This window comes from Idiotropiscis lumnitzeri, chromosome 18 (genome assembly GCF_059441095.1).
Source record: "Idiotropiscis lumnitzeri isolate Australia: NSW breed Sydney's pygmy pipehorse chromosome 18, RoL_Ilum_1.0, whole genome shotgun sequence".
NCBI lineage: Eukaryota > Metazoa > Chordata > Actinopteri > Syngnathiformes > Syngnathidae > Idiotropiscis > Idiotropiscis lumnitzeri.
Window position 1 is genome coordinate 5,187,020 of NC_142408.1, and position 18,842 is coordinate 5,205,861.

At 43.6% G+C, this 18,842-nt stretch overlaps 2 protein-coding genes across 2 annotated transcripts; one reads left to right on the top strand and one right to left on the bottom strand.

Moving 5' to 3' along the window:
• The first annotated feature begins 588 nt into the window (after window positions 1-588).
• rad23b (RAD23 homolog B, nucleotide excision repair protein) lies at window positions 589-4,593 on the top strand. The gene is made up of 10 exons (XM_088281582.1): window positions 589-807; window positions 1,398-1,479; window positions 1,561-1,640; window positions 1,766-1,968; window positions 2,050-2,099; window positions 2,362-2,489; window positions 2,631-2,751; window positions 2,828-2,955; window positions 3,563-3,739; window positions 4,076-4,593. Exons 1-10 carry the CDS (start codon window positions 742-744, stop codon window positions 4,187-4,189), a joined length of 1,149 nt encoding a protein of 382 aa, XP_088137708.1. The 5' UTR covers window positions 589-741; the 3' UTR covers window positions 4,190-4,593.
• Window positions 4,594-5,634: 1,041 nt separating this feature from the next.
• klf4 (Kruppel like factor 4) lies at window positions 5,635-10,802 on the bottom strand. Its single transcript, XM_088281581.1, has 5 exons — window positions 10,560-10,802; window positions 10,360-10,468; window positions 7,879-8,710; window positions 7,343-7,513; window positions 5,635-6,488 (listed from the first exon to the last, which is right to left on the bottom strand). The coding sequence occupies exons 1-5, from the start codon at window positions 10,562-10,564 to the stop codon at window positions 6,313-6,315; spliced, it is 1,293 nt and encodes a 430-aa protein (XP_088137707.1). The 5' UTR covers window positions 10,565-10,802; the 3' UTR covers window positions 5,635-6,312.
• Between the last annotated feature and the right edge of the window lie 8,040 nt (window positions 10,803-18,842).

Here is an 18,842-nt window from a genome sequence, read left to right on the forward strand (position 1 = left end):
AATAAATCGGCGTTGGGTGTGACGTCATCGCAATGAGTCGAAAGGCTATTCTCGCTTTCGCGGCGTAAAACGTTGAAAATGTTTCGTTCTAACGATTTAAACCCCGATTACGTGTAGATTTTAACGTTTCGGACCAAAACACCCCAAAATGTGTGCGTGAGAAAGATGGAGAACTAAATGCTGCGTTTCAGTTAACTCATAGAAATCGGAAGCTAAACACACACCCGGGGTAACGTCACACTCCGAGGACCTCTAAAGAGCACACGTACTGATTACGTCACGATTCTTAAAGAATAATGTATAAAGACACGGGCGTCGTGGTTATACTCTTACCTAAGCGGACAAAGATGAGCACACACAGCACGAGTCATTAAATCTCCCAGTGCAACCGAACGCAACAGCCCATGTAAAAAAAAATAAAAACCAACAAGACAATTGAATAAAACGAACACGTTAAACGTTTTATTTGAAACAATATATACAATCACGTAAAACAGTCATTTTTAACGTATTTAATTCACGCGTTTGTTCTTATATTATTGCGAATACGTGAACTGGATTTTCAATTTCATTTGACATAGAAAACCATAGAAGAAGAGTAGCTAAACCGTCGAAGAAGAGTGGCGCAAAAGCGTCATGGCGGCTGACAGTTTGTAATGTGACAGCGAAAGCATCACAGAGTCCAGCAAGTTTAATATATCGCCTTTGCGCCGTGTCTGTGGATACAACAACACCGCCATAATGCAGATCACTTTGAAAACTTTACAACAGCAGACGTTCAAAATCGACATCGATGAGGAGGAGACGGTAGGAGTGAAAAAATCCTGAAATCATGCAAGCAAGAGGGGGCGGGAGGCTGAAGCAAGACTATTTTTGAAACCATTTTGTATCAACCACCTCTTTGAATGGTTGGAAAAAGGAACTGTCTGTTGTGACTTTCAAAATGTATACAGTTATCGCTGGATGTGAATTGGTTGTCACGATTTTTGACTATACTGACTGAAAAGTCACATCAGTCTCTAGCCATAGCCCACTACTATTTTACAATTTGAAATAAAGCCAAACTGTCTGACCATTATGTATTTATTACATAACGTTAAGTTTTAAAGGACTACCTAATGCAATTCTGCACTCAATTTAAATTAATAAACGTTTTCCAAATCTCTTAAATAGGCTAGCTGGGACAAGAGACCTTGATAGCATTCAGAGTTACTTAAAGTATGTTTTAGATTCAACGACTCCATGGTTAATTGAGTCTTCAGCTTCATTTTATGGCTACTAAGTGCACTTTGAACCTTGTATTGGATACCTTTAGGTGTGTGCAGATGTACCTAATGTTGTGGCTGGGCATATACTTTTGTGCGAATATTAAAATGATTGTCATGTTTCGGTTAAAGGTAACAACATTAAAAGAGCGAATTGAACAAGAGAAGGGCAAGGACAATTTTCCTGTTGCCGGGCAGAAACTCATCTATGCTGGTACTGTATTCTTTTTTTTGTACCATTTACTGTTTAAAATATTCATGTTTAGAATTTATGTTTACAATTTGCCCCCTCCAGGTAAAATCCTCAGCGATGACTCTGTCCTCAAAGAATATAAAATTGATGAGAAGAACTTTGTGGTCGTCATGGTGACAAAGGTATTGCCTTCACGATTGGCTGCTATCCCACCTCTTCCCAAAGTCAGCTGGGATAGGTTCCCTAATTAAAAGTATTGATATGGATAACTGTAACCTATATAAATGTGTTTTGTGTCCTATTAAAGCCGAAAAAGCCCCCAGCTGCATCTCAGCCATCAACAGCCACGTCAACTGCAGGCACAGCTCCTCCTCCGACGCCATCGCCCGCCGCACACAATCCAACCGAGCGACTTCCGGCAGACGGACAAGCAGAAGCAAGGCGACCTCTCGCTGCTGCTGCTGCTTCGGGTGCCGCTGCCACTGCTAACCCGCTGCCTCCCCCAACAGGGTAACCGTGAAAATAGCGTTAATCTCACGTATTTTGTGGCATTTACGGTCCTCACCCACACTAGTCTGCCTTCGCTTGCAGGATCTGGGAGACCTTTGGCAACTTAATGGATGAGGCGGGTTCGAATGTTGGTAAGTTCAACTCAATCCGTTACGTGATGCTGGTGGACCTCTATTTTGTTTGGAATTGATATAAATATGCCAGTGAAAGCCAAAAGTCCAAAATGTCACCACAGAACTCACACATGTTTAAGATTTAACCCATTCACTGCCAGCCCAGGTAAAATAAATGTACTTTTTGACTTCTATACCCGTCAATGGCAGTGAATGAGTTCAGATGTACATTTGTGAACGTTTGCACCAACCGCCAAAGTGCTCTTTGTTGGCATTGCAGTGACGGGCGCATCGTACGACGCCATGGTGACCGAGATGATGCTGATGGGCTACGAGAGAGAGCAGGTTGTGGAGGCGCTGAGAGCCAGCTTCAACAACCCCGACCGAGCCGTGGAGTACCTTCTCTCGGTAAGAAATGCTTTTGGCGGTAGTATCAGAGCTCGAAGATGCATTTATTTTCGCACCTTTCTCCGATGTGGCCATTTTGGCATTTTAGACATCTTGCTGCACCCCGTACAGGTTAAAAAAATTTCATGATTCATTTTTCAGGGTATTCCAGGCAGGGACCAGGCTCAGGCCAGAGGGTCCGACACCGCTTTGAGTGGCGCTCCAGCCGGACCAACGGGGGATATCAATGACCCCGACAACATGGCTAGCTCACAGCGTACAGGTAGCTCAAGCTGCAGGAGCAAAGACTTCACGTGAAACCCGAACAGAATGGATTGACACGACGGTTGTTCTGGCAGATAATCCGTTGAGTTTCTTGAGGAATCAGCCTCAGTTCCACATGATGCGGCACCTGATCCAGCAGAACGCCTCGCTGCTTCCAGCTCTGCTGCAAGAGATTGGTAGGGAAAATCCAGAGCTGTTGCAGGTAAGCGCAGACCTTGATTCTTATGACAAAATATGTTCTCCGAGTCGCTGGTGGTGTAGTGGTACACTCGCCTGACTTGTGAGCGGGCAGCGTCGGATCGGTTCCCACTCAATGATGGCGTCTGTGTGCCCAGCGACTGGCTGTCGACCAGTTCAGGGTGTTTTGTGTCTTTCGCCTGTAGTCAGCTGGGATAGGCTCCAGCACCCCCACGTGACCCTTTACAGGATAAGCGGTGTGCGTGATGATCACATGATGTTCTCTTAATTTATTTTATTTTTCATAATACATTTCTCAATGCTCGTATTAAAGTTCCTCTGTCCTTACCCAACAAGAGTGTTTGTATGAAACAACAAAATAAACACATTTTGTATTTTTTTTCCCCCCCAGTGCAAAGGGCTCTCTTGCATAAAACATCCCATTCAAGGATGGCACAAAACTGCTGAACAAGCAACATTACAGACAACAAGAACTCATTTTGTACAATCACCACAAATCATTCCCGACATCCCAATAAGAACCATTTCCTGCTCTATGGTTACCGGTACCGTTGTCCCGCTTTGTGTGGCGGCATCACAAATGGAAATGAATTTAATTTCTTCTGCCGCAGGAGATCAGCAACCACCAAGAACACTTCATTCAGATGCTAAATGAGCCTCTCCCCGAGTCGCCCGGGCCCATGACCCACGACTCCGGGGGCTCCGGGGGTGCGCCGGGTGACTCGCAGAGCGGCAGCAACATGAGCTACATCCAGGTCACCCCGCAGGAGAAGGAAGCCATTGAAAGGGTGATTACGCAGGCGCAAAAACTTATTTGCGTTTTTTTGGAAATACCGTTCAGCTCAACCTCTAAATTTGGAATTCAACTACCCATACTTGGCTCTCCAAGTCCCACCACAAGCAATATTAAATGTTAAAACATATTAGCCTAGTAGGCTTACGTGTTCATCAAGAAATGTGGAGGAACTTTACTTCTAAACAATACGCAGTAGACCCGACACACAAAGTTTGCTGATAATTTGGAGGAAACGCTGCTCACAACTTGACGGAAAGCATTGTTTCACTTTAGAGGTTCCACAAGACGTGTTTGCACCTCATCTGCGTCTCCCGTTTGTGTGTTGCAGTTAAAAGCGTTAGGCTTTCCCGAGGGAATGGTCATCCAGGCTTACTTCGCGTGTGAGAAGAATGAGAATTTGGCCGCCAACTTCCTTTTACAGCAGAACTTTGATGACGATTGAGAGACGACCAAACTTTTTAAAAAAAAAATCGTTTTATTTCTTATGTTTGATTGCCGCAATTGAATATAAGCCATCTACACAACCTCACCCAAAAATGATTGAATTCTCCTCTGTTTATAAATTTTTTTGTTTTGATCAGTTTTCTTTTCTTTTCAAATAATGTTTTTTTTCCTGTGTAAAGGAAAATCATCAATGGTTTAAAATCCCCATATACTGTACACATACCCAATGTCTTATTTTTTTTTCAGATTTTTAAAAATATTAACTTGTGTTAATAATGTCATCTTTGTTGTTGCCCCCCACCACCACACAAACCTTATGAGCATGTGAACCAGCTGAAGTTATGTGCTTTACAAACAGAATAATACTTATCTTTTAATCTTAAATAAATGCCATATGATCTACGGTGTATGCCCTCCATTGCAACTCTTTAACCTATATATTACAAATTCAGATGACTTTTGTATGTTTTACCTATTGACATCGCTGGGGTGTTCGTCCCCGAGGTGGAACTGTCCGGCCGTGGAATGGGGTTGGGGCCGGATTTTTTTTTTTTTATAAATAAGGCCGTAGATCGCCATTTTAGACAAATGAACTGACAATTCGAGCAATATTACCTTGCTAGCTTCAAACACTAATTAGCCGCTAAACCTTAATGAACAGGGATGTAAACCAACGAACAAGAAGAAGCTAAACCAACGAAGAAGAAACGCGATGGAAAGTGATGTCAAACTTCGGCTGAAGGAATGACCAGTCGACTCAGTACAACTCTTGCATTAAGATGATGTGCGTACTTTTAAACACGTCCGGATGGATTTCTTGTGTTCAAATTTCTTTAATCGTGCTGCATGTCGCGCCGGTGATAGCCATGAGCGACCCTGAGCATCGCACTCAAGTTACAGGCAAGTCAAATTTGAATTGACCATGGCGATAATGAGCCCGCGAAAAAGAGTTCAAAGACAGTTTGTCAACCGTAATGCATTATATACATATTAAATAAAGGTTAATGAATATCGACAGTATATTAAATAAAGTTTAATGAATATCAACAATACTGTCATAATACTTTGTGGTGTCAGCGTTTACAGTGCACTGCTGGAGCAACTTTGCGCATTACAATACATTATAATGTAAACAAAAACGGGTAATTTTATTTTTGTAAATTCATTTATTTAATCTATTGATCAGTTTATTTGATTTTCATAGTTGCCTTGACCTTTCATTTAAGGTTATAAAATGAAAAACAACCCTAATTAGAACCAGTCCCCATTTAGTCCAACGTGGAGTTGATGTAAAGAATAATAATAATAAAATGGACAATTATCATATATTTGGATGTCATTTCAAACTTATAGTTCACCCTGCTCAATATTGTCTTTTTTTAATAGAATAATTCATTTTAGCTGCAGCAATATCGTAAAAATAAAAAGAATCCCACTGTTGCCTTATTGGAAATACATTTTATTATGCCGTAAAATACAAAACATTTAATAATAACAAAGTTTTTTTTTTTATATACAAATGTACAAAGTTCAAGATTATATTACATTTTTTTATTTGGGCTATATAAAACAAAACAAAAACAAACCCAACCCTTTGCTTGTTCAGAGTCTCTCATTCCATTACAAAAATAGGAAAGTTTCCATATAAATTATTGCACTATGCAACTTGCAGTGCATTCTCAGATTGCCTTCACTGCTCCAAAACCTGATTATTTGGTGTGGAAGAGACGGGAAACACTAGCTATATGGCACTTTGTCACTGCTTCTTTGGTACCTTTTTGGGCAAAAGTCACTGAGCACCGGTCGATATAAATTAATTAACATTGTACCTGAAATGACAGGTGAGATGTGAATATGTATAAATATAGCTATGCATTATTAATACAGTGTTGTTGGCGATTTAATGAAGGCCTCTGGAGATTTTCAATGTGAGATTCCAGTTGCTGGTCCTCTTTGAGTTTGGTCGCATAAATAAAGTGGACTTCCAGTTTTTGGTCCCGTTCCGACCCACGCTCGCAGGTCTCGTCTTTAATGTCTTTAGCCGTGAACGCCACAGCATGTCATTCCAAAGTGTTTTGTTGTTATTTTTATAGATATTTCATTTTTTTTGCAGTTCTCTCCTCACAAGTGTCTCTTCATGTGGAGGGCCAGGTGGTCCGATCTGGAGAAGGCCCGGTCACACTTCTGGCACTGGAATGGCCGGTGGCCTGTGTGCTTCCTGTAGTGGCGCGTCAGCTCGTCGGAGCGTGCGAACTTCCAGCCGCAGCCCTCCCAGTCACAATGGTAAGGCTTCTCTCCTAGTTGGGAGGGATACACAAAACGGAGGTCAGTGGAGAACACATTAAATCAGGAGTGTCCAAAATTCTGCCCCAGAAGCCATTTATGGCCCGCAGGATGTTCTCTATTCTGCGCATTTTAAATAAAAAAAATGAAACATTCATCCGGTTAAAAAAAAACTAGATACATTTTGAATGGAAGATTTATATCTAAAAAAGGTTTCGTATTACATGATAGAACTCTGTTAAAGGAAAAATAGATAGAAAATTATTTAAAAAATTTTAAACTCATAATTAGAGGGTGAAACGTGTCTTGAATGTTCTTATGTACACGAATAGAAATGTTACTCGATGCTGTTTCAACTGTAGCAATACCCATAAAATGCCACCAGGTGGCAGTATCGTCCTGCAAACGTTCTGTTCCCACACCATTCTGACAGGTGTCTTCAAAGGACAAGTAGTTGCAGTTTTTTTTTAATTTGTTGGGGTTACCATACACGCGAGTGTTTTATTGTAAAACTTGAAAATGAACTTTAGGGCCTCAAAGTGTTTCTTTTTGGATAAAATGCTTGCAACTGTAACCAGTTATGTCAATTACGTCTATAGCAGTATGCAGTCGCATTAATTCCATGTTTGTATTTTTTTTTTTTTTTATATAGTCCAATATTAGTTATCCACACAGTGTAAATTGCCGCTGTCCAATGACAAGCATGTTCCTCTGTTTTCCTCAGAAAAACAAGAGAAACTATATTTTCGTTTCTGCTCAAGATTTTTTGAAAAGCAACATTTGGAGATGTTTGCTATTTATGATACAGGTAGAATACGACTGTAAGGTGCTATAAAAAAAATCATCTCAAGGTGAGCTGTGTGTTTACCTGTGTGCGTGCGGTGATGCGCTTTGAGGTGCGAGCTCTTGGTGTACGTCTTCCCGCAGCCGACGTAGTCGCACGTGTGCGTGGCCACGCGCTTGCGAGGCCACGAGCGCCGGCCGCGCTTGGGCTTGGGCTCCTCTGGCAAACAGTCACCGCTGGAGACCATGAGGGGGTCTGTGTGAAAAGAGGGAAGCGTCACGTTTTTTGGGGGCGATTCGGATGCCAGGTGGTGCAAGAACGACAAAGACATCCCGTGGAAAACAAGTCCTAGTCCTACAAGACAAACATTACGTTTCATTTGATTCACATCTGGTCTGGTTTGTGCAACTCTACGATTAAGAGACGGTTTTGCGTCCAAGGCCGTGGGATGTCGGTTTTAATCCCTTTCAAGCGCTTGTTTTAGGCTGTAATTACAACCCACCATGTTGTATAGGCCCGTATTTAAAAAAAGATTTCTTGAACAATCTGGTCTTTGTTAGTGTCTGTGTTTCTTGTCTCCCGACTAATGCACGGATGTTGAACATGGCGTGAGCCGCTACCTTGGTACTGCTGCATGGCGGTGGGCTGAGGGTAGGCGCTGTATCCCTGCGGTGAGTTGTGGTGGTATCCGTGGGGAGGTAGAGGAATCTGAGCGTGAGGGTGGCCCAACACCTGGTGCTCGCGGCTCAGGGGGTGATCCGGGGAGAGCGAAGAGGATGAGGACAGACGTCCGCCGCCCGTCATGGCGGAACGCCCGCCGTTTCCCGGGAAGCAATGCAGCTCTAGGTGGCCCGGCCGCTGCCTGTGCAAGTCCATCGGCTGCGAGATGGTACAGTTACTGGGAGCCTCCTGCTTTATCCGATGGCACGTAAACGGCGGCGGGGACCGTGAAGTGGGCCGGTCCGACGCCGCGTTAACGCACGCCTTGGGATTGTACTCCCCCAGGTCCACTGTGGTCTTGACCACAAACTTGCCGTGCAGGCTGGTGGGGTGGAGGTACGCCGGGTCCAGTTCAGGTCTCATGAGCTCCGCCACAAAGCCCCCGGACGGCGACACGTCGCTGATGTCAGGAATGGTGTAGAGCAACTCCGCCGAGCCCTGAGGGGACGGCAACAAGGGGTACGAGGAGGAGAAGGAACCGGGCGAGCTGGGCGGGAGGGCGTGGACGGAACCGCACGCCATGACGTCGTCTTGCTGTTGCTGTTGTTGTTGCTGCTGCTGCTGGAGCATGGAGTTGGACAGAATGAAGTCGTAGTCCAAGTCCAGGTCTGGCTCGGAGTCTTTCTTGGACATGCTGGGGATTGTGGTGCAGGTGGCAGTTGGACGGTCTGGGTCCGAGCTTCCAGTTGGCACACTGAGTCTCTTAAGATGGGACAGCTCCTCCTTCCATCTCTAGAGGAAAGTTACAGAGGCATTAATGCCCGGAATAGCACAGCAGTGACATCAGCCTGTAAGTTATTGACAAGATTCAGAAAAAAAAGGGGGGGGGAGGGGTCCATAAGCTACGGCGCCACTAGCTCGACCCCAAAGTCATCTCTTTTCAAGTTCCTGAGCTGTAAAGATAAAAAAAAGTCTTTTACACTCTTGTTATTCGTACCCCTCAAGTACAACAGTTGACCTATTTCTGAGAGTCCAAAGTCCAAGATTTAGTTTGGACGGCTATCTCCGAAGGTAGTTCGATGGTATGTTATCATGAGACGAGACGCGTTACCCTTGAAAATAGGACAAGCTACCTGTCCTCAGACTCTCAGGCGTCCAACTGGCAACTTGTTCGAATGTTCCGAGTCTGTCAAGAGAGTCCCCTTTCCTGAGAGTCTCAGTCGAGAAATGCATCTCATTAGGTTGGAACGTCATTTGCCGTCCTTGAAGGTAGAATTTACGACTTAATCAGGCTGATCGTTTGAATCTAAGGCGTCTGTGATTGAATTCTTTTAAATCCAAAAATGTTTTTCAGGCCGACAGTCACAGGTGGAAAAGAAATACTTTTAAGAATCGGGACGAGACTCCCGCTAATCCCGTTCACGATCCGCTATGTGAACCACTACACTGCCGTTGTGACCATGACGATGTTTCCTTGAGCAAGATACCGAACCGTTGGTGGTGTGCCATCAGTCGGTAGATGAGGTAATAGTGTGAAGCGCTTTGAGTTCCGTCGGTAGAAAAGCGCGACAAGTGACTGCCCGTTTACCATCCTGAAGCCTTTTTTTTTTTTTTTTCACAGCTCAGCATTACACAGGATGTGGTATGCTTTGGATCCTGACACTCTGATACAAGCTGACCTTTGTTTTGTCCGATTTCACCCCCCCCCCCAAAAATATGTCTTGGATTTTACTAAGTTGGCACCTCCAAACAGTACAGTACTCATTTTTAGACGTGGCGAAATAATGTCTAAAATTAACTTCGGAGCCAAAAAAAGTTGAAGTATATCCCGATATTCTGTTCGAGGTTCTTAAATCGAAGCTGAAAATCCGCAATTGGTTGATTTCTGTTAGTATTTAATTCATCATCTCTTGACAAATGGCTTTTTGAGTCACGACATATATTCAAAACAATATATTCTAACATGATAACAAATATCGATGCTGGTTAAAGAACTCCTACATAATGTGTATTCACTATCACATAAACATTAAACCCCAAAAAAATAAAAGATTTGTTTGTATATTGAGACCAGCTGAGGCATACGGCCTACGTGACGCTGGCCTGTGGTATGCCAGTCCATATTTGAGTAAATTTGTGCACTAAAACATCATTTGGGTTAAACGAGCTTCTACGGACAGGTGTATCATTTATTTCAGAGACATAAACAAAATGTTAGCCATTACAGACCCCTCTAACCTGCCACACAATTGAAGACATGTTTGTACAGTATTAGTGTTATAGTAATACATCGTTCAATAAGTTTGGGTTGCAGCCTGCAGTGAGGGAACTACATTTGTGTTTTGGATCTTGAGTTGGAAAAAGATGCCTTACAGACACTTTTTTTAGTACAACCCCTGTATAGTAGAGTTCAAGGTATTAGTCGGGTGACTTGTACTCACTAGGTTGGCACTTCCTATGGCTTTGGTCTTGACAGCGGGGCTGGTGAAGCTGGAAATGGATGGCAGCAAGGTCCCTCCTAAAGCCATCTCGACGTCATTTGGAGGCTGCCTAAAGATAGATGACAAAAACAAAAAAAAATAAAGTGCTGGTCCTGATGTTGTAAGTCCTTGGTGGTGGTCCTTAAAAAAAAAACAGTCACCTCATTCACAAGAAATTCTGATCGAACTTGGAAGAAGTGAGGAGGGTTAAAAAAAAGTAGCCGTTCCGCTGTGTGTCAAGACATGCTGCGAAAGAAGAAGCCCCTCGCGCGTGGGTTAGTTAATATTTTTGTTGTGGGAAGACACGAAGGCGCCGGTCGTGTTTTGTGGGGAGGGGGGCTAGGGGGGGGGGATTCCCTCGCTGGCCACGCGCAAAAAGAGCGGTGGCAGCGCGTCTTGGTGTGTGCGTGTGTGTGGGTGTGTGTGGAGTGGGAGCTGCGCGCCGAGCCGCTCCTCTTAAAGCGCCGGCTGAGGCTCCACCCCGTTGCCGTGGCAACGAGCTGCAAAACAGCAGCGGGGCTGCGCGTTGTTTGTGTTAGCAACAGTTACCCATGCGCACTGTGCACTTGGTGCTGTTAAAAGTGGCTGAAGACGTGTAAGAACTTCTTCGCCGGAAGAGTTGTTTATTGTACGAGCGGGTCACCCGGTCGCTTGCTGGCGTATTTGCAAAAGGAGCCGTGGTAAATTAGAGCAAGATTTGATTCGGTGGTAAGCGATGGCTGCCCGTTGCATTTAGCCCCCTTTGCTTTCAGAAGAGGCAAATCCACCTCTCTTAAAAGCAGCACCTTCACCTCGCAATTACTATTCAAAACTCAACTTCATCTGGAGCTCCTGACAGACTCAACAAAGGGAAAAATATATTCAAAGATGCTGATTATTAAATGCATTAATAGGTGCTGTTACAGATGTGTCCTGCTCGTCAAAAGTTGGCTGTAAATAATCTCTGACTAATCAAGCAGAGGCCAGGAAAATCCTGATGAAATTTGTTGTTTCTTTCCTTTGTTTGTTAGATTTGGGAAAAAAAAACTAGCTGTTGGCCTGTTTACTGCCGCTTCTAACTTGTCCTGACAGGCCATAATATCAATATTTGACATTATCAACGCTGCGCTTTCATGATCAGGATTTTGGAGCTGGTCAATGAATTTAAATAAAAACAATCGGATCAGAAGGTGGACTAATCCATCCAAAATATTTCAACAATGTTATTATTATTATTTATGACTGTACAATTGAGTGACATCAATGACATTAAAACCGATCACTGATTTTGCATAAAACGCTTCATATCTGCCGATCCGATCCAGCCATTCAAGTCTAATCGATACTGGATTGCAAAGTCGTAATTGTAGTTGGTCATCAGAAAGCCATAAAATCAATATTGGACCCGTGCGTGTCAATACTGTACTTTTTTTCTTTTTTTTTTTGTGGCAAACACCCTCCTTCCATGTTTCCCATCACTTAAAAAAAAAGGTATAACGAGCCATAATATGGTTTGGGTATCGATACCGCTCCAGACGAGAATTCCTAATTCTCAAACCCTGCAAAAGCACGAGAGCAAGTCACATTGCTCGTTATGAAAATCTGTCATGTGAAACACTCACCTGGAGAGCGACCACAATGGCTGCGAGCGCTTTTCAGAGCCGCGTTTGAACTGGTTTTGAAGTGCTTGTGTTTGCTTAGAGCTAGTGAGCTAACACAAGCCTCTTTCTCTCGCTCCCTCGCTCGCTCTCTCACACACACACACACACACACACACACAAGCAGACTCTCTTTGCGACACAATTACGATTGGCCAAGTTTTGAGAGCAAACAAAGGTCTTCGCCGCTCATCCTGCTTGCATCAGGATCTTGTCCGTTGGGCATGTCAACAAATATGCCGTCATTCCAACAGGACACACTGGAAGTGTTAATGTAGTTTTTTTTTTTTTTTTCCTAAAGAATACCTGCGTGCACGCCACTTTTTTCCCTTGGCCAAAATACACAAGTTAGTGGTGGGAAAGAAACATTTTGTGGAAGAGAAAAAAAACATATCCCGCGGGGATACACATGATCTATTAGGTAATCTGTCTAAAAATCCCATTAAGATGTCTGCTGTAAACGCGCCACGAAGGCTTCACCCCGACAATTCTCAATGTGGGTTACGGCCATTGTCACACGCTTCTTTATGTGGCCGGATAATGTTTTTTTTTTGGGGGGGGGGGGAATGATCCTTGACAATAAGAAGCACCGGAGTGAGGGGGAAGAGTGAAAAGAGATAAAGGCTGAGAAAATGACACCACTGTCTTGCTGTGTTTTCCATCCTCCTTTACACACAATGACGGAGGCTTCGTGTGTCCCACTGAGTAAAATGACTTGTGAATACAACGGAACTGTAACTTCAAGTAATATTTTCCGGAGAAAAAGTCAAAAGTTCAGAGCCGGCGTCGTGCGTGACGTCACACAACGTCAGGTTTGGTTTGGCTTTTTCTTCGGAATGACCGCGCAGAAATTTTAGTCAAGCCGTTAACTCATTCGCTGCCATTGACGGACATAGACGTCAAAAAGGACATTAATTTTACCTGGGCCGGCGGAATGAGTTAATAAAGCTGTGCTCTATGTTTTAGTGTGGGTCAGTTCATATTAGTAGATCACAATTTGCTGAAGTAATGTATCGCCGTGCGCATTACCCAGCCGCTGCGACTCCCCACATTGAGATAATTCGTGTTTTGCATAAATTGTTCAACAGGATCAACCAATAAGGTCAATTCACATGAAATTGTCAGCTGCTTTTTGAATGACACAGAATCCAAATCAATTCGAATATTTAATTAGGATTTTTGACTCTTAGCAGAGGCGTCATCCTGGAAAATGTTGGCGTCATGACTTGTGACAAGACGGCTACGGTATCAACAATCCCAAATGGCCCACATAGCGGACTCACATCATCAATGGGATGATTTACGTTCCTTGTTGTGTTGCCTCGGCTCGGTCTAACTCTTGGAATTCCGGAGCCCACCCAGAATAATTCTTTTTTTTTTTTCAAGCAATGCGAGCCAAATATCGACCATAAATTCACTTCTCTGACGAGAGCACGGCGCAGGAATGAGTTGTGGAGAGATTGAAGTCATTACTGTATTATTAAATTAGAGGTGTTGTTCTTCCGTCAACTGAATCGTCTTTTCTTTTTTTGGGAGGGGGGGGGGCAACTCGCTCGAAAACGCTGTAAATTTGGGGAAAAAACATTTTGGTTCGAGGCAGCCATTTTAGGCAAATATCAGCGTTAGCTGAAGATGATGGCGTCAACAGTGGACGATCATTTGGGGGGGGGATTCGCCATGTGGGTGCAAGGACCCGCTCATCGCCGCTTGCGGCTTTTATTATGCTCTAATTGTGATAGCGGCATGAATAACAAGCTGTTAAGAGGTGTAACATTTTCCATTCATTAGCTGTGACATGACACGCGTGTTGTCTTATCACATGAAGTTAGCTCAGGTGTTAGCAATTATACTAATGCGCCCCTCTAATGCGTTTGCTGGTGAACTGTAAACAGTGTCCGCGGTCACAGAGTAAATTTGAGTAGCAGCAGATTAGGGCTGAAGATATTCAAGCGAGCGTTGGGCCACTCCAGTCCGGATGCCGCTCAGTAATTATTCGAAATAGTTGTCATTCTTGCACTAATTCGTGAAGGCCGAGTTGCAACCTGGTGCAGGCCCCCCTCCGTCACTCTTTGTAAAGCATTTAAAAAAAAAAAAAAACAGCGCAAAGATGTTTTTGTTTTTTTTTTATTTGGTAAAATTTGCTTTTCATAGCTTTACCGAATTAGGAATTCAGTAAAGACAATTTTTTGGAATTACAAAAACAATTTAACCCCATTGGAAATGAACCAAATCCAATCCAAATAATCCATTGCAGCGTTTTACTTGCCATTTTAATTTTCATTCAAGTCCTTGATTGCAAGTAAGGGTTATGCCACCAAATATGAAATGTTATTCACATACTGGTCATTTTATAACGCGTTCCAATACAGTTGCTCACTTGAAAAGTGGGTGACTTCAAACGAAATGTGCTCTGTGCTGAGTTGTTGAACTCATCTGCATGTAGATGCCATGAAATAAAAGCCGGAAGCTGGAATTCTGACCTTTTGTTTGATATTAATCCTTTGATCTGAAATCCAAAGTTCTGAAGTATACCACAAAAAAAAAAAAAAAATAATAAATACTTTCTTGTTCCAATACTTTCGGAGGGGACTCTAATACATGTATATAAAAAATATATATAATAAATCCATATATAAAATATATATAAAAATATATTTGACTTTTTCAAGTGTTCACGCGCTCACGTCCGCATGCTTGAGCTTGTTTGCCAATCTGATGACTGTAAAATGTTTCATATCGCATTTTGTCATCTCGGTGTGTGCATGGGTGACTAAAACAAACATTCCAGGAAATGTGCAATTAAAATATGGAATGACTTGTGGAATCGTCGTATTGTGTCTGAGGTTTATGCCGGACCACAAGGCGCTGTCACGTCGAACTGACTAAGCGCCGTGGCTTCCGCTGGCATTACAGGACGTCGCAGAACGAGGGAGCTCCCGCCGGGCCGCCGGCTGTCCGGCCTCTGCCTGCTCCGGGATTCCTCGTCCGCCTTAAATATGCCGGTTATTTTTAACTGCCGACGTCACGGAGCCCTGCCCCCCCCCTCTCCCTCCACCGCCCCTCTCTCTGCTACAATGTTTCCTTTCTGCCAGGAGGGGAAATGAAGAGGGAGCCGCACTTCCTGGTCACATGACACTGGCCAGGCAGCAGGAGGAGAAAGTTTTTGCAGGCTTGGACTCTCTCACCGGGCATGTTTTTGATGCATCATCGAGGGAATGAGGGTACATCAGCAGACAGCGGGGGTGTGCGGAGACAGTGGTGATGGTGGTGGGTGGGTGGGGATGTGGCCAGGATTAGAAGCCTCTAAAAAGCAAAGCCCCCGCGACTCCAGCGAGGGTGAACGCTTGTCTGTCGGACACGGGAGAGTCAGGGACTTCCCATGAGCTCACCTTCTTGATTCAACTTGGACGAAATCGTAACTCACCGACGTCACACAATTGATTTTTATACGACTTCCCGCCTGTTTTGACCTTCATTTTTTAGGCTCACGCGCTTCCTGTTCCTCGCCATTGCAACGACACTCATGTCAAGGTGCGCCGAGAATGACGATTCACATTTGGGCCTGATTAACGTCTTTTTCAGGCCAATGATGATGATGATGATGATGAAACAAAGTGCAATCCACCAGGGAGATTTCTCTAAATCTGTGGACGCTCAAGTTGAAATGTGCGGCAATAGTAATGATAACAACGATGAAAAATGTTCTTTCTCCAGCCCAATGTGTTTTTGCCACGCTGGCTGACTTCCAAGTTGTTCTAATTATGAAAACAATTGGTTACGACTAAGAAATATCGAGGGGATTCATTTCGTCCAGGCTCCAACTGTCATAAAAGCTTAATTAAGTGTACCGCTCACATTTTAGGTCATATAAACATAGTTGGGGTAGTGGTTAGCATGTGTGCTTCACAGCTGAGAGCTCGCAGGTTTGAATTTTGGATCGGGACTTCCAGCCACTCCCACGTGTAAAATTTTCATTTACTCTATTTACTCTAAAACTATTTTCTGATCCGCCCCCCCTTGCAAAAAGAAAAGAACTCGCACCCACCACCACCCACTTGCCGCCGAAACTATAACGAATGGCATTTTCGTTGAAAAACAAACCTACACCGTCGCTGCGCACAATGGGCAAGGAGTGCGCCACTGCCACCTACTGGAGTGGATGTGCAATTACACTTCATTTTAGTACGGCGGGGGGGGGAAGCACGTTCCCCAGGGTCACACGCGCACCCCCCCCACCCCCCGGAAGAATTTCTGCAGAATAGGCAGCTTTTCGGAAAACATGACTGATGACCGAATGGCGACCGTGTCATCGTTTCTATTACTGTTTTGTTTAATGCTATTCTGAAATACCGTTAATTTAAATCACGTTAAAAGTGAAAGTGTCATGCCTCTTGTGCACCATTATTTAAAAAAAAATAACCAAATAATTACATTTCTTGCTTCTGTAACCTTACGAGCACAACAGTAGTTGTACATTAACGTCTGACGAGGACATTTAATTCTTTATTCAAGATGTGGTGTTTGCAACAAGGGCTTGTCTGAACTCGGGCAGACGTAAAGACATTTTTGTGATGAGAAAGGTTTTCCAAATGAGCATCTGTTTTGACCCAAAATGTGCAAAAATGTTTGGATAAACGATGAGAGTTGAGATAAACATCAGGTTGGCTGCTTTTGCGCCATTCTGGGCGTAGTTCTGCACTGATGTAGTTCGACAAGTAAGCTCCCTTGAGCAACACAAACGCATGCCAGTATTGGCCTGAATTTTTAACTGGAGTACAAATTCGGTTTACGCCACCGTAGGAATGAAACTCCGTCATGCAGTGCCACCTGCATGGGGTACAATCCCAAAGGCGGATTTTTACGTTAATCGTTGCACTTTTTGGCACTCTTGCATTGACGGAACCAAGTGAACTGAATCACTTTAGTGGAAACTTGGGTTTTAGGTTGCATTTATAATTTGGAGAATATCAACCCACTATTAATGCGCTTCCACTGGCAACCACAAGTTATCGTGGTTCCAAGCAAGCTATGCCGATCCAGGGGATCCCCCGCTGAACAACAATTCCAACATTCCACATTTCCATCTGATGAAGAATACATGTTCTGCTCTGTTGCAGTCTTACTTTTCACATTTGTTGAATGGATTGTTTTATCTGCTCAGAGTGTTTCTAATAAAAATATTTCTTGTAATTCTAACTTAACCGAAGCCCGTTCCGACTTTCATGCAAATTCTTTTTACGCCGCCGCCGCAGGAACAAAATGTCCATCCTAAACCGAGGGCCCCCTAAATAAACGATGCTTAACGAGCTCATCAATGGCATCGCTCGTCAATTCACGGCATCCGCTAATGACATGAACAGAAAACGAGAGAGCTCTCGTCACATATCCAGCCACGTGACTCGATACGAGCGGCGCCTGAAGCCAGCCAAGCGCTTATCGTTCCCTAAATGTTGCCATTATTCTTCCCGGGTCCTGCGCGTTTTCTTTCCTGAAAAAAAAAAAATAAATTCCAGAGCTACATATGAACAATCTAATTTAAAAATTAAAAAAAAAAAGCGATGTTAAAGCTTGCCAGGAAAGCGAGACCACAGCTTTACGACGTTAGCGAGGTTCCTATGGAAACATACGAGGATTCAAGTTGTGCTTCTGCAAGAGATCACAAGTATTCCCAGATCCAAAGTCGGCCTAATCAGGTGTCGACATTCTCTCGATGCAGCTTGGCTGTTCCGTTTCCACGTGATTGATCGGGAACGCTGGAATTCTGGATGGCTTTTCCAGCTCCAAATCATCTGCGGCCCATCTCCAAGTGGCATTATGATATGCTGACATCCATATGGTAATTGTTGTCAGATTGCGGCGTGCGGATGAGGCCCTTGCACGTTCCAGAGCAGGCGCGGCCGACTGGCCTGTTTTCCTGCCGGGCGCACTTGCGAATGTGTGACCTTTTCCATGTAGCCCCATTTTGTTGCCGGTTTATCAGGAAACTTGCCGGCAAATTGGGGGCAACGGTTTCCGAATAGTTGTACTCTGGAGTGCCTGCCTACCCATCAAGTTTGAAATTACAGAGCCAAGTCAGTCTTTTAGTGAGCTGCGAAGGCCAAAAAACTAATTGGGCCCAATTTGACCTTTTTTCCCTTTCCAATTAACTCATTGACTACCATTGACGGATAAATACGTCAAAGAGAAATTTTTTTACTTGGCTGGTTTTGAATGAGTTCAAGAAAAAATTATCTTCTTTATCAAGGGGGGGTATATCTGGCCTAATTGGGGGGGGGGAATGAAATTGCAACCAGAATTAATTTAACTCTGTCATATTGGACAAGATGGAGCAGAAAGGATGACCCAACTTTGATGGTGATGACGTCAGCCATGTGAATTCCGCCATGCGGATGTTTGTCGTGTTTTCTTAGACTGTTGCTTGACAGCTAATTGACGATTACGACATGTGTTGAGAAATGAGGAATAAATTCACCGTAATGGCAATTGGTCAAAACTTCTGAGTTGGCATGCAAAATAAATTTAATGGTCTTGCATGGATTCATATTTATTTTGGTTGTTGCTGTTGACGGTTACTTGTCGAAAAAGATAATACGTTAGCCGATTTGATAGTTTTTCGCCGTGGTGGACATTCTGTCATGACCGAGGGAAGGTCCATCACTGTCGCTGTCATGGATTCATGAAATAAAATGCAAAATATAGGTAAGAAAAAAACCAAAGTAAAAAAAAAACGTGAATAATTGGGAAGAAATAAAAAGTCATTGTGCTTTTTAGATGTGATTTTAATGAATTTTGTGCCATCCATTGCAT

Coding starts and splice junctions, on each gene's coding strand:
- rad23b (XM_088281582.1), top strand. CDS start 742: ATGCAGATCACTTTGAAAACTTTACAACAGCAGACGTTCAAAATCGAC. Junction 1,969..2,049: donor CCGCTGCCTCCCCCAACAGG/GTAACCGTGAAA, acceptor CTTCGCTTGCAG/GATCTGGGAGACCTTTGGCA. Junction 2,752..2,827: donor GGCTAGCTCACAGCGTACAG/GTAGCTCAAGCT, acceptor TTGTTCTGGCAG/ATAATCCGTTGAGTTTCTTG.
- klf4 (XM_088281581.1), bottom strand. Junction 7,514..7,878: donor CGCCATGCAGCAGTACCAAG/GTAGCGGCTCAC, acceptor CTTTTCACACAG/ACCCCCTCATGGTCTCCAGC. Junction 6,489..7,342: donor GCATCACCGCACGCACACAG/GTAAACACACAG, acceptor CCTCCCAACTAG/GAGAGAAGCCTTACCATTGT.